Source organism: Cnephaeus nilssonii (assembly GCF_951640355.1).
Source record: "Cnephaeus nilssonii genome assembly, chromosome: 14".
Classification (NCBI taxonomy): domain Eukaryota; kingdom Metazoa; phylum Chordata; class Mammalia; order Chiroptera; family Vespertilionidae; genus Cnephaeus; species Cnephaeus nilssonii.
The window spans coordinates 37,990,763-38,009,140 of record NC_137085.1 but is presented as its reverse complement, the minus strand read 5'-3'; the positions used below and the strand labels follow the sequence as shown (position 1 = coordinate 38,009,140).

The 18,378-nt window shown below is 34.2% G+C and overlaps 1 protein-coding gene across 6 annotated transcripts in view; it reads left to right on the top strand.

Annotated features, from left to right (window-relative positions):
* VPS13A (vacuolar protein sorting 13 homolog A) overlaps positions 1 to 18,378 on the top strand; it is a 215,167-nt gene that overhangs the window by 149,539 nt on the left and 47,250 nt on the right. For all 6 annotated transcript variants that reach the window (XR_013814532.1, XR_013814533.1, XR_013814534.1 and 3 more), the window contains exons 49-61: positions 94 to 198; positions 304 to 450; positions 4,792 to 4,920; positions 5,317 to 5,450; positions 6,385 to 6,514; positions 8,664 to 8,896; positions 12,899 to 13,052; positions 13,533 to 13,679; positions 13,887 to 13,968; positions 14,808 to 14,877; positions 15,980 to 16,085; positions 16,873 to 16,986; positions 18,046 to 18,191. Coding sequence is in view for 3 of the 6 variants with exons in the window: in XM_079790912.1 (XP_079647038.1) it covers positions 94 to 198; positions 304 to 450; positions 4,792 to 4,920; positions 5,317 to 5,450; positions 6,385 to 6,514; positions 8,664 to 8,896; positions 12,899 to 13,052; positions 13,533 to 13,679; positions 13,887 to 13,968; positions 14,808 to 14,877; positions 15,980 to 16,085; positions 16,873 to 16,986; positions 18,046 to 18,191 (1,697 nt within the window). In the remaining 3 variants the exon portion in view is untranslated. The remainder of the gene's footprint in view (positions 1 to 93; positions 199 to 303; positions 451 to 4,791; positions 4,921 to 5,316; positions 5,451 to 6,384; positions 6,515 to 8,663; positions 8,897 to 12,898; positions 13,053 to 13,532; positions 13,680 to 13,886; positions 13,969 to 14,807; positions 14,878 to 15,979; positions 16,086 to 16,872; positions 16,987 to 18,045; positions 18,192 to 18,378) is intronic.

The following is an 18,378-nucleotide window of genomic DNA, read 5'->3' as shown; positions in this document are numbered from 1 at the left end:
ACAATATTTATGCTAAAAAGCAAAATGTATGAATGTAGATTGGAATTTTTAATGGTACTTACGTTGTAATATCTTTGAAATATTTTTTCCTAGGTTCAACTTATGGTAACTGATAGTGAATTGTCAGATCAGTTTTCAATTGATACTGTTGGTAGTCATGGAGCTGTTAAATGTAAATGCATGAAAATGGAGTATCAAGTGAGTTCATTCTGTGCTCATCAAGAAATTTTTATTTAAATTGTGTCTATTGACTACTTATTTTTTAAGGAAGTTATGATAATGTAATAATATGTTTTTCCTTAGGTTGGTGTCATTATAGACCTCAGCAGTTTTAACATTACCAGAATCGTGACATTTACCCCTTTTTATATGATCAAAAACAAAAGCAAGTATCGTATATCAGTGGCTGAAGAGGGGAGTGATAAATGGCTCTCTCTCGATTTGGAGCAGGTGGGTAGATGGATTTCAATAATGTAGCTCTTAGGAATTTTATTTTTCCTAGAAGTTAGATAACTGGAATTACTATATAATATTTTATCTTTCCATTCCCCCAATTTTATTTCAGTTTCCAGATCATTTATTGAGTATTTGTACCAAGCCCTAGATATTTAATTATTAAAATTCAAAACTTGCCATCGAGAAATATATTTCTTGATAAGGAAGGTAGACATTTAGCAATTACTAACCAAATGGGGTCAAATAGAGCAGTAGAAGACCAGATAAGGTATTAATGCAGGAAAGAGAAGGAAATGATTTATTCTCTTCAGGAAGCTGTTAGTATTGCCTTTAAAGAATAGATTAAGCAAGTTATTTTAAGAAGGTGGTAGTGACTTAGGAGTAAAATATTTCTTTTACTCCATCTTCAGCTGTTAAACCTCTACATAAGAGCTGTCTGAAGGACTGCAGGAGGGTGATAGAATATTTTACCTTTGAAGAAATTTTATTCTAAATATGTTAGGATTATAAGAGAAGTATTTGCTATTTTTATTCACTATTCTATCTTGCTTTTAAGCCATCCTCTGGAGTCATTCTGGTTGAGCTACTTCCTTTAGAATTTGCTTTAATGCTGGTTCTGGAGGAAAATACCATCAGTGTGTTTTTACCCATAAAGTGTTTATCATCTTTCTTTTATGATGCCTTTTCTTGATAATGAATTCTATTTTTTCTCAAAATGTTGTATATTTTACTCCACTGTTTTTTGGTTTCCATTTTTGTTGAAAATTTGGCTGTGGTTCTGTCATTTCTTTGGAGGTCATCTTTCTTTTCTCCTTAGCTGCCTTCAGACTTCTCTTTGTGTTTGATATTCTGCAGTCATACTATTTTGTCTACCTGTGGGTTCCTTTTATATATCCTGCCTTATATGCCTTACTGCTAGATCTGTGAGGTAATGATTTTTCATACTTTCTATAAAATTTGCAACAGTTGTCTCTTTAAGTATTCTCCTATTCATCCATTTTCTCCTCTGAGCCTTTAATCAGACATATTCTAGACTTTTCTATTTTCTATGTCTCTTAATATCTTTTTTATGTTTTCTATCTGTATAACTTTCTGCTGCAATCTGGATAAATTCTATGTATATTTTCCATAATTTTTTTATTTTTACTATGTTGAAACTGCTATTTAAACCTTCAACTGAGTTTTTTATTTGTATTTCTCATTCCCAGAAGCTCCACTTTTTTCGAGTCTGCCTGTTAATTCATTCTTTTAGCAAATACTTATTGTGTACTCCTATGTGCCTTGTGATAGTTACAACTGCTAACGAAACCACAAGTCCCAGTCTTTGTATAGTTTATATTTTAGTGGAGGTGTAGGGGAACATTAAATGAATAATACCATGATCAATTAGTAAAATATATGTTTAAAGGTGACAAATCTAATGGAATAGAAATAAGATAGGTAAAGAAGCATTAAGAGTTATAATGAATACCCTAGCCGGTGTGCTCAGTGGTTAGAAAATCATCCAAAGGACCAAAGGTCTTGGGTTCAATTCCCAGTCAATGGCATGTACCTGGGTTGTAGGTTTGATACCTAGCCCTAGCTCTGGACATGTCTGAGAGGCAACCAATCGATGTGTTTCTCTCACATTGAGTATATTCTCTTTCTCCCTCTCTCTTTTTCTATCTCCTTTACCCTCCCTCCCTTCCACTCTCTCTAAAAAAAAAGAAAAAAGAAAAAATTAGTGGAAAAAAATATTCTCTGGTGAGGATTAAAAGTAAAGTCACAGCGAATAAGGGGTGAGCTATAATTTTACATAATGTGGTCAAGGATAGGACTTATTGAGGTCACATTTGAAAGCCTTGGAGGCATTGTGAGAGTTAGCAATTGTCAGGAGCTCAGCTGAGCTGGAGCTGAGCTGCCAGGTATTGGGGTAGCTGATTAAGACAACAAACCAAAATGAACATAGTCAAACCTTTAATTGCTTACTGACATTGTATAAGCAAGAAGCTAAACTGGAGAAAGCCCCAACTCCCCTGTTCCATTTTTCCTATGGAACAGCATTGGTCAGGGGTCAGGTGGATCAGCAAGACACTGGGGTTGTGTCACAATCGGAGGAGCCCTGAACAAAAGGCTTTTACAGTTTTATGGACCTGGAAGATGGCGATGAGCAAGGGGAAAGGCTCGGAGTGGAAAAATCTGAGTCAGAATAGAGAATATGTGTCTTCAGGGTGCCCCCTCTCACCTTGATAAAGAGGTTTTGCAGAGGTTCCCGAGGAGAGCCTATGCCAACGGCACTACAAAAAGCCTCTGAATAAAGGTGCCTGGGGTAGGAATGCAGGTATGTGTAAGAGCTTGACTGGAGGTGGGGCTGAGTCATTGACAATGCAATATGCTGGCTGTGCACCTGGTCTGGTGTGGGGAGGACAGCTTTTCCCTGTGAGGCCTGCTAGGTAAAATAATCACCTTTGTCATTAACTATATTCTGACCTGAAAATTACATGTAGCTTTTTAGCCAGGAGCTGGGCACTTCAGCAATGTGGATATCTGAAAAAGAGCATTAGTGACAGAAGGATCAGCCAGGGTAGGTGCCCCAAGGCAGGAGAATATTTGGCATGTTTGAGGGAAAGCCAAGTGGCCAGTACTACTGGAAGAAGGAAAAGTAGCAGAGGACAAGGTATAATGGTGATAAAGGTAATCGTGCAGAACTTTATGAGCCATTGCAAGGATTTTACCTTTTGCTCTGAGTGAAATGGAGAACTGTTGGATGGTTTTGAATAGTTAAACATAGTATGCTCTCAATAAATATTTGTTAAATAAACATAGTATTTATTTTTGTAAATGTTTCATGTGGGTTCTTGGCTTGTTGGATATAGGGCTATCTATATATCTAATTGCAGAGATTTAAATGGCAGCTTTGCTTTGCTTTGCTTTATAGGTTTTCTAGGTATAACTTTTTCCATGTTTTTATTTACAGTAGTTGTATGTCTTGACTTATGTGTCTATTGCCAATAACATTATTGGGTCTTATCTTTTTAAAAACATATTCTATAGCCGTGTCTTTCAACAGTTTATATTTACATTAATTTCTATTACAACTGCATAACAACTTTTTTTTTTTAAGAGATCTTGTCTTATTTTCAATTTCAGTCTTTCTTAAGATATCTTTTCTTTGCTAGTTTAAAAGTCTTATATTTTAATTTTGGCATATCATGGCCAACCTTACCATAAGATTTATACTCATGATTATTACCTATATAGATTTGTTTAACTTATCTATTATCTCTATTTTCCCACTACAAAAGACAAGTACTTTCCTACTTTCTCTAGTCTCAAGCGGTGGAGCACACAATATTTTTAAAGGATATGCAGCATATCTTTTTAAGCATAAAAGCATTTTTAAGGCAAGGCTACGAGAAGGTAGCAAGCTAGGGGAGTTCAGAGAGCACATCAGTGCCTCATGGGAAGTAGACGTGGATTAGCATTGCTGATCTTTTGATTCTTCCAGGTTAGTTTCTGCTAGGTTGCAGGAAATCCTGAGGGGAACCTTTTAAGCCTCTTATAGCCTTAACCATGTTCCATCTAGTTCTGTTAATCACCTTTTATGGTTGAATAAAACTGACTCTAACATGTCAGTTCTGCTACATTTTCCAAGGTCATGTGGTGATAATCAGAGGTCACACATGAACAGTCTCACTGAAATACGTGACATCTCCAGTCTGGCCGGGGCTTACAGACAGTTTGCATCTCCATTCCTGTACTTTTAGTTCTTTTTGTTTCAGCTTCTGCTAGTCCAGTCTTCTTTCTGGGTACACTGACTGTCTCCTGTTCTTTTAGTTTGGTTTTCAAATCACCGATGTCCAGGTGGTTTTTAATTTTTTGAACTATTTCCTGTTCTGAACTTTGAATATATCTTTTACTTTTGTGCCCTTGTTTGACTTCCCTGAATCAACATTTGGGTGTACTTGGACTACTGCTTAATTACCAAGGGTTGCCCACAACTGACTATGATTTTCAATAACTGATCACTAGCTTCCCTTGTGCTCTCTGCTCAGCTTGTTGATTTTTCAAACCCTTCTCTAGATCTGGACCACATTAAAATTTCTGCTTATCATAGCTTTTCAGCTTACTACCCATTACTGCTTGTTTTCACACTGTCCATAAGTGGCAACCCATCTCTAAGAAGGCAGTTTATAACTGTTTACGTAAATAACCTAGTAACCAGAGCACTGTTGAAGAGACTTATTTTCATTTTGTTTTGTCTACTCTGATGGATTTATTAAAATGATAAAGGTCTTTATGATGCAATATATTGTGGGTTCTAAAAAAAATAAATATATGTAATATATGTTTTAGTGTATCCCCTTTTGGCCTGAGGATGCGTCAAATAAACTTCTTATTCAAGTTGAAAGAAGTAGAGGCCCTCCCAAAAAGATACATTTTAACAAGCAAGAAAATTGTATTTTATTGCGTCTGGATAATGAGGTAATTAATTTGTGTGTGTGTGTGTGTGTGTGTGTGTGTGTGTGTGTGTGTGTGATTAGAGGAGTTAATATTACTTACTAGTATTTAATTTTTTTGTATCAAATAATTTTATCATGATTTTTTTCCCTTTCACCAAAAATGAACAAAGATTTCTTTTTGTGAGGGGGAAAAAGTACTAAAGGGAAACAGTCATAAAACAATTTTGTTATACAGAGTTAGTAGAAGTGCTTAGAATATACATCTGGAATTTGACCCATCTATATGTAATAATTGAGAGCATGGTTTCCCAGACATGCCATATAAAATAAAAATGTTATGAATAGTTTTGTTATTAAATGTTAGTTAATATTCTTTGGAAAATGATCACATCAGAGAATATTTTCTCTTTTTTTATAGCTTGGCGGTATTATAGCTGAAGTTAATTTGGCTGAGCATTCTACAGTTATTACATTTTCAGATTATCATGATGGAGCAGCTACATTCCTATTAATAAATCACACTAAGAATGACACTATTGAATATAAGCAAAGGTAAGAAGAGGATCACAAATACAATATCCTCTGATTTGAGCAAAGACTAGGTGATGAGACACTGACTTTATGATGATTTCTTTTTTTAAATTAAGTTTATTTTTATTGATTTCAGAGAGGGAAGGGAGAGATAGTGTTATATTGTAAATCATCGAATGAGATACAAGACGCCTTAATGAGCCAATTAATTAGGAGTCGTTTATTGTGTGCAGCCCAGAGGGAGGTGTCTTTTTCCAAATCTCTCAGCAACCCATACAGGAAGTTTTTTTGTATTTATACTTTTCAAGCCTCTTTGTTTGCAGATATTACAAAGGGCTCTGTGTGAGTTATTGTTACAAACAGTTGTAACCTTGAGTACATAATGAGTTTGTACTTGGCATAATTATTATCAGTATTAGTCTGTTACATTGGATGGTTAGCTTGCAAGGTCAGACAGTTAAGTTTATCTTTTTCTATTGAACTAAAAACAAAGTCATTTTAGAGAATAACAGACTGTCTTAAAGTGACAGAGTTTATAATGACAGAGTTTACAGGACTAGGGACTATCTAACAACAGCAGCGAGTTTCAAACAGCCGTTTTTTATACAAGATGGAGGTTACTATGCTTTAATAGAAACATCAGTTATGAGAGAGAATCATTTATCAGCTGCCTCTTGCACATCCCTTACTGGGGATCGAACCATGACCAGGAATCAAACCATGACCTGGTTCATAGATCTATGCTCAACCACTGAGTCATACCAGCTGGGCTATTCTCATTATTTTCTTAGAAAACCTCTTTTCCATTATATAAGGAAAAAATTTCAGTCTACTCTTAATCAGAAATATTATAAATCTCAATTAATTTACTTGGAATAACTGAACTGTATTATTTTGGGTTCTTTATTCATTTACTTACACTTAATTTAATGCCTGTTTTTACTATTTGTGTCAGTTCTCTCAGTGAAATAGAAGACTCTCTCCCTCCTGGAAAAGCAGTACTTTATACATGGGCCGATCCAGTGGGCTCTAGAAAGCTGAAGTGGAGTTGTGGGAAAAGTCACGGTGAAGTAACACAAAAAGATGTATGTTTTGGGCTGATTATCATGATGTCCTCAGCAGCATTTTTTTGTTTTTCAAATAGTATTCTCTTTGAGCCTTACTAGTTTTAAGGCATGTTTATGTCTGCACTACTAAAATAAACTGACAAAGATTTAAAAGTATTCAAACTTTAACTTAACCAAAAATGTTTAAAACTGAAAGTAGTCTTATTTTGCCTACATCATAATTTGCTTCCATCCTATATAATAAAAGGGTAATACAGACAGTCCTCGGGTTACATCGGACTCGATGTATGTTGTTTCGTGGTTACATTGCCATCTCCCATTTATTTAAAAAAAAATGTTCCGTCATTTTGACGTATGTACATATGTGCTTTATGTTTTTTATTATTTATTTACCACAAGTAAAGGTCAGGAATTGTTATCTTTCTTATAAATTTTTTTTACTGTTCCACTTCAGTACTGCTGTGTATGTGCTTCATGTGAGTGACGTAGGTGCTTATGTAGGTGGGTTCCAACTTACAGCAAAAATCACGTTACGTCACGCTTTAGGAATGGATCTCCAATGTAACCTGAGGACCTACTATATGCATATTGACCCTAACAGCAGAATGACTGGGAACGACCGGTCACTATGACGTGCACTGACCACCAGGGGGCAGATGCTCAATGCAGGAGCTGCCCCCTGGTGATCAGTGCGCTCCCACAGGAGGAGCTCCGCTCAGCCACAAGGTGGGCTGATGGCTGCAAACGCAGCGGCAAGAGCCTCTCCCACCTGTGGCTTAAGCTCGCTCCTCATGGGGAACGGGCCTAAGCCATCAGTTGGACATCCTCCAAGGGCTCCCGGGCTGCCAGAGGGATGTCTGACTGCCAGCTCAGGCCCGATCCCCCGGGGAGCAGACCTAAGCTGGTAGGTGGACATCCCCCGAGGGGTCCCTCCGGGCTGGGGTACCCCCCCTCCCCCCCCCAGTGCACAAATTTTCGTGTACCGGGCCTCTAGTTATGTTATAAAGGTAAATTGTAATTAGAGAGGGGCTTTTAGCATTCAACTCATAAACAGATATACTCTTCATTGACGGTCATCTTAGATCATTTTGACTTCTGTGAGGAACATCTAGGATCTACTAACTAAAGAATTTATTTCTGGTAGCAAGCTATTATTGATATGGTTTTTTCATAAAGATAAAGTTGTACATACACATTTTCCAGTAATATTTTCAATGGCTGCAAAATATTTTTTTTTAGAAATTGTTTTTAAACAATAATTAAAATTTTATTAGTCCTTTAAAATACGTCTTAATTTGACCCCTATTCCAATGTCTTACTTATTTGATCTGTTGGTTAGTAATTTTGCATATTTATGTCATAATGATAGTTGAATTTTATAAAGCTAAATCTGAAATCCACTACAAAATATTAGAAATACTTTATAAATATTTGAAAATAAGTTAGCTTATTGCTATATACTTTATTTTAGAAAGAATTATAAGCAACATGATTGTTCCTAGATACTGATTTTACGGTAACAGCTCCAGTTTTAATAACAGTGGGTTATAACATAAATGTGTACTATATATTAAAATTTCTTCTTAATCAGAATATTTACTTAACTAGAAATTCATGGGTAACTCTGTTAATTATTAGAATTTGCTATATTTATCTTGTCATTGAACCTCGAGACCATGATATCAGTGCGATGCTTATATATAAGGGCTTCCTGCAGAATTACTCACCTGTAATGAATATCCATGTTTTGTAGAGCATGCAATTGAGATGTCAGATATGTTTTATCGTATTCAGCTCTGTAAGGAAATATGAATTTCTGACTTAAAAATAATACATTGTTTAGTCTTAGTATAAAGGAGAGAAAATAATGCTTTGTGTTATTGATAAGCCTACACAGGAAGACTATTTAATTAGATGTTATCAGGATATTAAATAAAAGAATAATTGATGTGTCTTCCTTGCTACTAACTTTATAATAATAATGGCAGAAGCAAATATCAAATTATTGTAATTATGTAAATTTCCATTGTTACACAAATATTAATTCATTTAGTTTGTTTGACCCTGTGAAGGAGGTGCCATTACTATTCTCAATTTTTAAATATTAGTTTAAATGTTGGTTGGTACCATACTCTTAATTTTTTATTTTTTGGTGGTTTTATTTTAGGATATGATGACACCTATAAATTTGGGGAAAAAGACTATTTATTTAGTTTCATTCTTTGAAGGCTTACAACGCATTATTTTATTCACTGAAGATCCAAAGGTATTTAAAGTGACATATGAAAATGAGAAAGCAGAATTAGCAGAGCAAGAAATTGTGTTGGCATTACAAGATGTTGGACTTTCTCTCGTCAATAATTACACAAAGCAAGAAGTAGCCTATATTGGCATTACAAGGTTAGATGCATTACAGTTTGGACAAATTTAAATGATCAGTTCTTTATCATCAAGAATGGTGATTGTAAAATCTGAAATAATTTAGTTTAACATCTTTGTTTTGATTAGCCATGATACTAAGATAATGCTAATTATAAAGTGCTTGTGAGGTTTTTTTTTTGCCCTTGAGATAAAGATATATGAAAAATCATATTTATAAATCCCTTTTTATATTGTTCATTCTCTCAGCTCTCTAAAAAGTTAGATTTATTCAACTTACCAAAAGTCTTCTTTCTTTATTTAACATGCCATAATGTTATCCCACCACAATGCAGGGTATGTTGATGCTCCTTAAATAGTGGTTCAAGGAATAAAGACAATCACGTTCTAATTTGACCTTAACCCTTTAAGATCTAATAAGGTAATACTGTATTTTTTATTCCCCAAATAAGTCACCATTAATAAAACTTTGTTTCCCCTATGCCCTTAATATTCCTATTTATAAATACTTAAAGTAAAATAAATTTATGTGTAAAGGTGACCGGGAGCCACCTTTCCTACTTCCCACACTGCCCAGAGGCCTGGAGTGGCCAGGGGTGGGGCAGAACGCCTGCATTGTCGCCATGGCGACAACGCAAGCATCCTGCCCCGCTCCCGGCTGCTTGGGATTAATTTGGGTACTTACTCCTGATTGACTGGTGGGCATCACGAAGCTACAGTCAATTTGCATCTTACTCTTTTATAAGTGTAGATATCTTTATATAAAAGATGTATAATGTATAAGCGATATATAATCCAGATTTACATTTGGTTTTTTTTTTTATAAATGCATCTAGAAATGTCCCTAACTCTTCATTGACTAGAACAGGGGTCCTCAAACTTTTTAAACAGGGGGCCAGTTCACTGTCCCTCAGACCGTTTGAGGGCCGGACTATAGTTTAAAAAAACTATGAACAAATTCCTATGCACACTGCACATATCTTATTTTGAAGTAAAAAAACAAAACGGCAAAAACACCCACATGTGGCCTGCGGGCCGTAGTTTGAGGATGCCTGGACTAGAATATATTCTAAAAGGAATATTAAAAACTATTTTCTTAGAAATATTTATTTCTAAAAAAAGTTTATTATTTAAACAAAAATGTCAAATAGACAACCTGTTATAGGTTATGTCCTATGCTATGGTGTGAATGCAAGTGGCAGTAACACATGGTTCCTATCTTTTTAAAATTAAGTGAATATAGATTTTAGAAGGAATAAACAAATGGAGTACTTAATAAAATTAGTAACTTATATTCTAAAACAGAAAGAGTGAAGTAGTTTTAGAATGTGGGTAGATTTTCTATAATTCTTTTGGCAATTTTTCACTGAAATAGATTTGTTTCATTAATTCTCTCATTTTCCTAGATTGTTTCACACTCTGTCTCTTTTTAAACCCCCATTCCCTCTCTCAGCTCACTGCCTTGCATCCCATTTTACTGAGAAAATTGAAGCAATCAAAAAGGAACTTTCAGTCCTAACCAGTTTGGTTCAGTGGTTAGAGCATTGGCCTGCAGACTCAAGGGTCCCAGGTTCGATTCCAGTCAAGGGAATGTGCAGGAGGCAGCTGATCGATGTTTCTCTCTCATCGATGTTTCTAACTCTCTATCCTTCTCCCTTCCTTTCTGTAAAAAGTCAGTAAAATATATTTTTTTAAAAAGGAATTTTCAAAGACCCATCCCCCAATATCAACTTCCTACTCACCAACATTTATTACCTGTATACTATGCTGACATACTTACCCACAGTTATCATAGGTATATCGTATGTGCTATTTAAACAAATTTTTCTGCTTTTGCATTGTATTCTATTCCCTTTTACTTCTTGAGACACTGATCTAACAATTCTCTCTTTTCTTTCTCCTGTCCACAATTTCTGACTCTATTTTGGATTGTTCCCATCAGTGTTATTTCTCTCAACTTAAAATTTTTTTCTTGATCCTACTTTCTCTGCTACCTACTGCCTATTTCTTTGCTTCCCTTTATAGCCAAACTGCCCAAAAGTGTTGTTCATGACAAGAGTTAAATATATTCACTACATTCAATTATTTTTTACCCATTTTTTTCTTTGTCACTCCCAGTAGGCTTTGGCTCTCAATGTACCGTGAAACTGGTGTTGTCAAGATCACCCTAGGGATGTGTGTATTGCCAGGTCCGAAGTACAATTTCCAGCCCCCTTGTTATTTAAAAGTTCATAATATTTAACACAGATTCCTTCTTTGAATGACCTCCAGGATTCCTTACCTTGATTTTTCTTTCCCTCCCAACATTCTCAGTCTCATTTGTTGGTTCCTTGTCTTCTCCATCGGGTGCCCTGAGGCTCTCAAACTGAATTCTCTTCTCTGTTTCAGTTTTATGATTTCAAATAACACATATATGCTGAATTTTCTAGAAATACATCTTCAGCCAGATTTTTCTTCATGAACTCCAGGCATGTATATCCAGCTGCCTACATAAAATTCGTACTAAAATCTAAGAGACTTATCTATCTATATAAAACCCTAATATGCAAATCGACTGAATGGTGGAACAACCGGTCGTTATGATGCGCACTGACCACCAGGGGGCAGACTCTCAATACAGGAGCTGCCCCCTGATGGTCAGTACACTCCCACAGGGGGAGCTGGGCTCACGGCTGGCAAGCGCAGTGGTGGTGGCGGGAGCCTCTCCCACCTCCATGGCAGCGCTAAGGAGCAGCAAGCCGAGCATGAAGGAACAGCCAGCAGGCAGGCCTAAGCCGGCAGGCAGACATCCCCCAAGAGCTCCTGGACTGCGAGAGGGGTATAGGCTGGACTGAGGCACCTCCCTCTTCCCCCCCGGTGCTCCCCCAGTGCATGAATTTCATGCATCAGGCCTCTAGTACTTTATATGGGTTTAACACCATTTCCTGATATTCTTCCAAGTCTGCCTCCTTATTGAAGTTAATAACAATACATCCTTCTAGTTGCTCAGGCCAAAAGTGTTAGACTAATTTTGTTTCATCTCTTTATTTCACACCCCACATCTGATCCATCTAGAAGCTATGTACTGGCTCTACCTTCAAAACACACATAGGATCTGACCACTTTTCACTGCCTCAGTGTTATCACTACCTAGGCAGAGCCCTCACCATTTCTCTCCCAGCTTACTACATTAAACTCCTAATAAGTTTTTCTGCTTCTAGCCGTCATTCCCTTTTTCTCTTTCCCCTATCCCAGCAGTGTATTTCTAACAAAGCTTAAGTTAGATCATGTCATTGATCTCATAATCTTTCAACTGTTATTCATCTCAGAGTAAAACTTAAAGTCTTTACAATATCCTACAAGGCTTTCCCATTATTTGGCCTCTGTCTTACTTCATCTTCTACTCTTCTTTAAAAAATCCTCACCTGAGCATATTTTTCCATTGACTTTTCCAGATAATGGAAGGGAGGAGTACAGACAAAAAGAGAGAAACATAGATGTGAGAGAGACACATGGATGGGTTTCTGCCCACACACTCTCTTCACTGAACCAAACTGGCTACGGCTCAGCTTCTACTCTTAATGTGTTCCAAGTATGCCACCTCCTTGCTCTTCTTCATATACTAGAAGCGTGCTCGCAGAGTCTTTGCTGGATAAATTCCCTGATCTCTAAGTTCTTGAAATCTCACTTCTATTCACTTTTAACACTGCAACCCCACAACTTTGCATATCCCAATACTCCATATCCACCTTACCTTGTCTACTTTTTCTACTTTCAAAAGCATTTCACCTAATATATTAAATATGCTAATTTGCTATATGACGTTCTTTCTATCACTCCTCAGCTAAAATGAAGCTAAAGAATGGCAGTAATGTTCACTGCTAGTATTCCTACTATAATGGTGCCTAAGTAGGAATTTAATGTGATTGGTTGAATTGAGGATATTGCAAAATTTTTACTTAAGGTTTTGTAATTCATGTAATAAACCAGTTAAAATGAAAATGTATATAAATTAGTACCATGATTTTTGTTTTCATATATAAGTTCTGATGTGGTTTGGGAGACAAAGCCCAAGAAGAAGGCAAGATGGAAGCCAATGAGTATAAAGCACACTGAAAAGTTAGAGAAAGAATTTAAGGAATATACTGAATCTTCACCTTCAGAAGATAAGGTTATTGAGTTGGACACTAATATTCCGGTAATATTTTTAAGTCCTGATATGAAGTTTTAATTTTTATCTATTGTAATTAGATTAATCACTAGTTAATATTTAAGGAAAGTCTTATTTCCTTACAAAACAGTGAATGCTATCATACATACTTAATATAAAATATTAAAAACTCAGACTTTCTCTTGAGATACTAGTGATCCATTCCTTGGTTAGCAAGCCAGTAACTTTTTATTTTTTAATTATTTGTAATGTTATTTTATATTTATCACTTGTTTTGGGTAAATTTTACTAAATTTACATAAAAAGTGATACAACCAAGCTCTAAGGAATAGCTGAATGTTTTTGTGAATTGTATGGATATGGGCTATAAAGTTCTCATTCTAAACCTAATTGAATATTTAATTATTTTAATTAATATTTTTAAATTTTTGGTATACATTTCTAATTTTAATCAGTTTGAGTAAAGAGAAATTCCATGTGTTTTTTGGGGAATGCCATATTTTTCAGGTTCGCTTTACACCTAGTGGCAATAACATGAAAATTCTGCAACCACATATAATAGCTATACGAAGAAATTATCTGCCAGCATTAAACGTGGAATATAACACATCTGCACATCAATCATCATTTAGAATTCAAATTTATAGGATACAGGTGAGTCTGAGTAGATAGTCAAATTATATTATAAAATAAACTAATTTATACCCATGGTCTGTTTTAACACTTCCATTTCAGTGTGGAACTAGACTTTTTGATTCCTTCTTCTTCTTAAATCTTGTTATTCTAGTCAGGTTCTATAGTTAACATATGAATATACTAACCTGGGTTTTTTTGTTTTTGTTTTGTGGTGTTTTTTTTTAGATCCAAAACCAGATACATGGTGCTGTATTTCCATTTGTATTTTATCCTATTAAGCCTCCCAAGTCAGTCACCATGGATTCAGGTTTGTATATCTTTAGATTGCTATAAAAATGGTTGTATTAACTGTTTGGTTTATTTTACTATAATAATATGAAATGAAACCATTTTACTCAGCTAACTTCAAAAAACTCTGATTGAATACTGAAGAAAAGGTTAATTAGAAATATGTATTTTAATGTTTAGAAATGCCACTTTTAAAAAATTACAGTGTTTAAAACTGATTTAAAAGCCACTGAGACCTTTGAGTAAACTGTGAGGAAGTTCAAATTCAGACTGTTTTCTAACCACAGGAACTGTCCTGATCCCCGGATGAGAATGATTACAAGGCCTTTCTTCCATCCTCTCTTCCCTTCACCTTCTTCTTTCTTTGCTGTTGCTCTTCCCCTCACTTTCTCTTCCCTTCCCACTACCCTGCCCCTTTCCCCCCCCCCCCCCGACTTTTCTTTCCACAGCCATTTTCATACCACTGACTCTAAACTATCTAAAGGAGTATTCATAATCTGCTTGGAAGCTTATTGACCAGTATACTTGCCCAAGCCCTTTCACCTAGAAGTCAAGGGCAAGATCCTGAAATCTGTGTTTCCACAAAGTTTCCCTGGTGATTCTAATGCTTGTTTCTAGTTTAAACTCACTAATTTAAAGGATTAGTAATCCTTAGAGGGAGTATAGATAATTTACAAAAACAATCCTGGAGTCTGAAATTAAGACTGTAATGGATTATGCAAATATTAGTAATTTTAATTGATATTCACCATTTAGTAAATAATTTAGCAATGGTGATGTGTATTACATGGTAAGAAAATGCTGCTTATCTTTTTTTTAAAGCATCATGGGATTAATCATATTTATTACCATTTACAGCACCCAAGCCCTTTACAGATGTCAGTATTGTCATGAGATCTGCAGGGCATTCCCAGATATCACGTATTAAGTAAGTGTCCTAATACATTCCTTGTGTATTTATTTAATGTTTTGGTTTAAATTGTACTCTTTAAAAAAAAAGTAAATTTCAAATAAGTCAAAGATTTAAATGTACAATATTAAATTATAAAGGTCATAGAAAATGTCTATTAATTATTTTATAATTGTGCAATTTCAGAAGGCTCTAAATGAAATACACCTAGTTATTAACAATAGTTATTTCTAAATTATGGGCATTTTATTATTTTCTTTTTTGTTTATTTGTTTTCTTAAGTTCTCTGTAATTACTGCATATTGTTAGAAACAAAAGAGAAAATAGTATTTTCAAATTCAGTCACCACCCAGTCCAAGAAATCTAACATTTATAGAAACATTCATCTGAGTATTAGTCCCTTATTTCTTGTTTTCTCTGCCCTATTACCAAGACAAACATTATTCTCTTGCTTTTTTTTTTTTAAATCCTCACCTGAGGATTTTTTTCATTGATTTTTTCTTTTTTTTTGAGAGAAACATGGATGTGAGAGACAAACATCTATTGGTTGCCTCCTGCAAGTGCCCCAACCAGGGATCAGATCCACAACTTCAGTATGTGCCCTAATTGGGAATTGAACCCACCACCTTTCAATATATGGGACAATGCTCCAACCAACTGAGCCTCACTGGCCTGGGTTATTCCCTTGCTTTTCAAATTATAGTTTTATTATAATTTAAATAATGTCTATCTAATGTGTACCTAAACATTATGCTTTTTAGTTTTCCTTTTCTCCCCCTAAATAAAAATTTTTTTTCAAACTGTACAATACTCCTGGGACTTGCTTTTTTTTTTATTAAGCTTTTTACTAAAATGTATTCATTTTGTGGTATGTAGCTAGAGTTTATCTATAAATACTAATAAATAATGTTAGATGACTGTATACCACAGTTTACTTATAGATTTCCTCTCTATAGGCATTTTCGTACTTGTGTTTGTTGCTATTATGAATAGTGTTGCCATGACATTCCTCTAGAAAGTTCTAAGTTTTAACATTCTAATATTTAATACTTTTTCCTTTATCTAATTTTCTTAATACTGTTAATTGATGACATTTAATATTTTCTACTTTGTAATATAGATACTTCAAAGTGTTGATCCAAGAAATGGATCTCAGGTTAGATCTTGGGTTTGTCTATGCATTAGCAGAACTTATGACAGAAGCTGAAGTAACTGAAAAAACGGAGGTAAGACTTACAATAATAGCATTGACGTTAAGGATTAGGGAACAGTGACCTGAGAAAAATGTTAACTATCCTGATAAATTCTTAAAGTGTTAAAATGGTTTTGTTTCATTTAAAAAATATTTTTATTATGCTGCTCTGGTGAGTACATTGGCAGAAATCATTTTTTCAGATTATAGAAGACACGAATAGTCTTAAGCAAGACTATATAGACGCAAGACAAGTTAAAATAGCCTTTAAAAGTGAGATAGCAAATAAGAGGAAAGGTTTTAAGTCAATAGGAGGAAGAGAATAATCAGTCACGTTCACATTACTGTGTGTGTGTTTTTCAATTTTACTTTTCTTGTTTACTTTTGTTTAGATTAATAATTTAGAACAGCGATTTTCAACTGGTGCACTGTGGCACACTGGTGTGCTGTAAGAATTGTAAAAACGTGCAATACTTGACTATTTAAAAAAAACAAATACATTATTTATTACATTACAAAAATAAATGGATTAGATTAGTGGCCTTTTCGAATAAAATCTATAGTCGCATAAGGAAAAGCTTAGTGTCTTTTAATGGATTGGATGGAAACATAGAAGATACGCTTATTAGTTTATGAACAACAGACAGAACTTTCCTAACAAATGAAATAGTGGTTACTCTCCTGAAGCAGTATCATCCTAATTATGAATGATCTTGGATCTGGATATTATAGGGGAGTGTTCTGTAGTGTGTGAGCTATTGGCTTAACTACTTCCTGAAGATAGGTCCCTTAAGTTTTTAATATTTTATGTTCCTTTATAGGTTGAACTTTTTCATAAAGATATAGAAGTTTTCCAAGAAGAATATAAAACAGTTTCATTAGTAGATTCATCACAAGTCAGTCTCTATGAGTATTTTCATATATCTCCTATCAAGGTAGGGGAAAATAAGTTATTTTTATTATCTATGATAATCTAGGTAATAGCAAATTTAATGGGTCTGTTGGGTAGCCATAATATTTAAATTATATTCTTTGATAGTTTATAAATTCTGTAACTTCACAATTGCAAATATAAATAACAAAGCAATAACCCTTTAAAAATGTTATTCTTATAATAATTTTCTCCATATGGAACTGATACTGGAGCTACCCATAGCATGTGTTTATATGTTTATGTCTTGACCTAACAGATTTCCCTAGTGTTAAGGTGTTTAATGACAATTTTCTAAATTTTGCGTATGATGTATGTATAAATTTTTCTTTTAATTGAGTTGTAATTGATAAATTAAATTTATTTCAGTTGTACAATGTAATGATTTGATATTTGAATAGACTGTGAAATGATCATCATAATATATTACCATCTGTCTGTATACAGTATTATAGTTTGTTTATTTTTTGTGATGAGAACTTTTAAGATTCGTCCTTTAGCAACTTGCAAGTATGCAGTACAGTACTAACTATAGTGTATACATTTTAATTTATAAATTATTCTTAATTTAAGATTTGAAGATTGGATGGAACTAAATATAAGTTCTTAACACATAGTTTTTATTAGTTACTTACAGAATACTTGAATTATTGTATAGCTGAGTATATAGCATGTATATGCACACAATACAAAAGTGCTTTTTAACATCCTGCTACCTTAGTTCCAATAGTTGAAACATTCACTTGTGGAGATATTTATTTCAACAACTTTAACTTCTAGATTATTGTCACTAAAAATGTATAAAAGTTAATATTTTCCTAGATTTACCAAAAGAATTGAATTGAACTAAATATATCATTATGCATTGCTGAATTTAAATTTTTAAAAGAACTGTATTAGATTTTAAATCTTTTAAACTTTTCACTTATTAAATTTGGCACAGTCCTGTTAATTTTGAAATTTTATTTGTGGTGTAGTGACTTTAAAATAAAATTGAATATTAAAAATTAATATTGTCATTATGAAGGTACTGATTTAAATATTTCTCTTTTTATCTCTTTAGCTGCATTTAAGTGTTTCACTGAGTTCGGGTAAAGAAGCAGCTAAAGACTCAGAACAACATGAAGGATTCATTGCAATTAGTTCTTTAAATCTCTTGCTGAAGAGTATTGGCGCAACTCTTACAGATGTACAAGATGTAGTTTTTAAGTATGTTTAAATTCAAATCTATAAATTGATGAAAAGTCCATTTTATATTCACCAAAAAATTTATAAGTGAAAAATGTGTAAATTACACTGCAGATCTTAGGCACAATATGGTTTTGCTGTTAAGTGTACAATAACTTAGGTAACATACACCTGTTAATCCTTAACTTTTAAAAAAACAAATTAATTA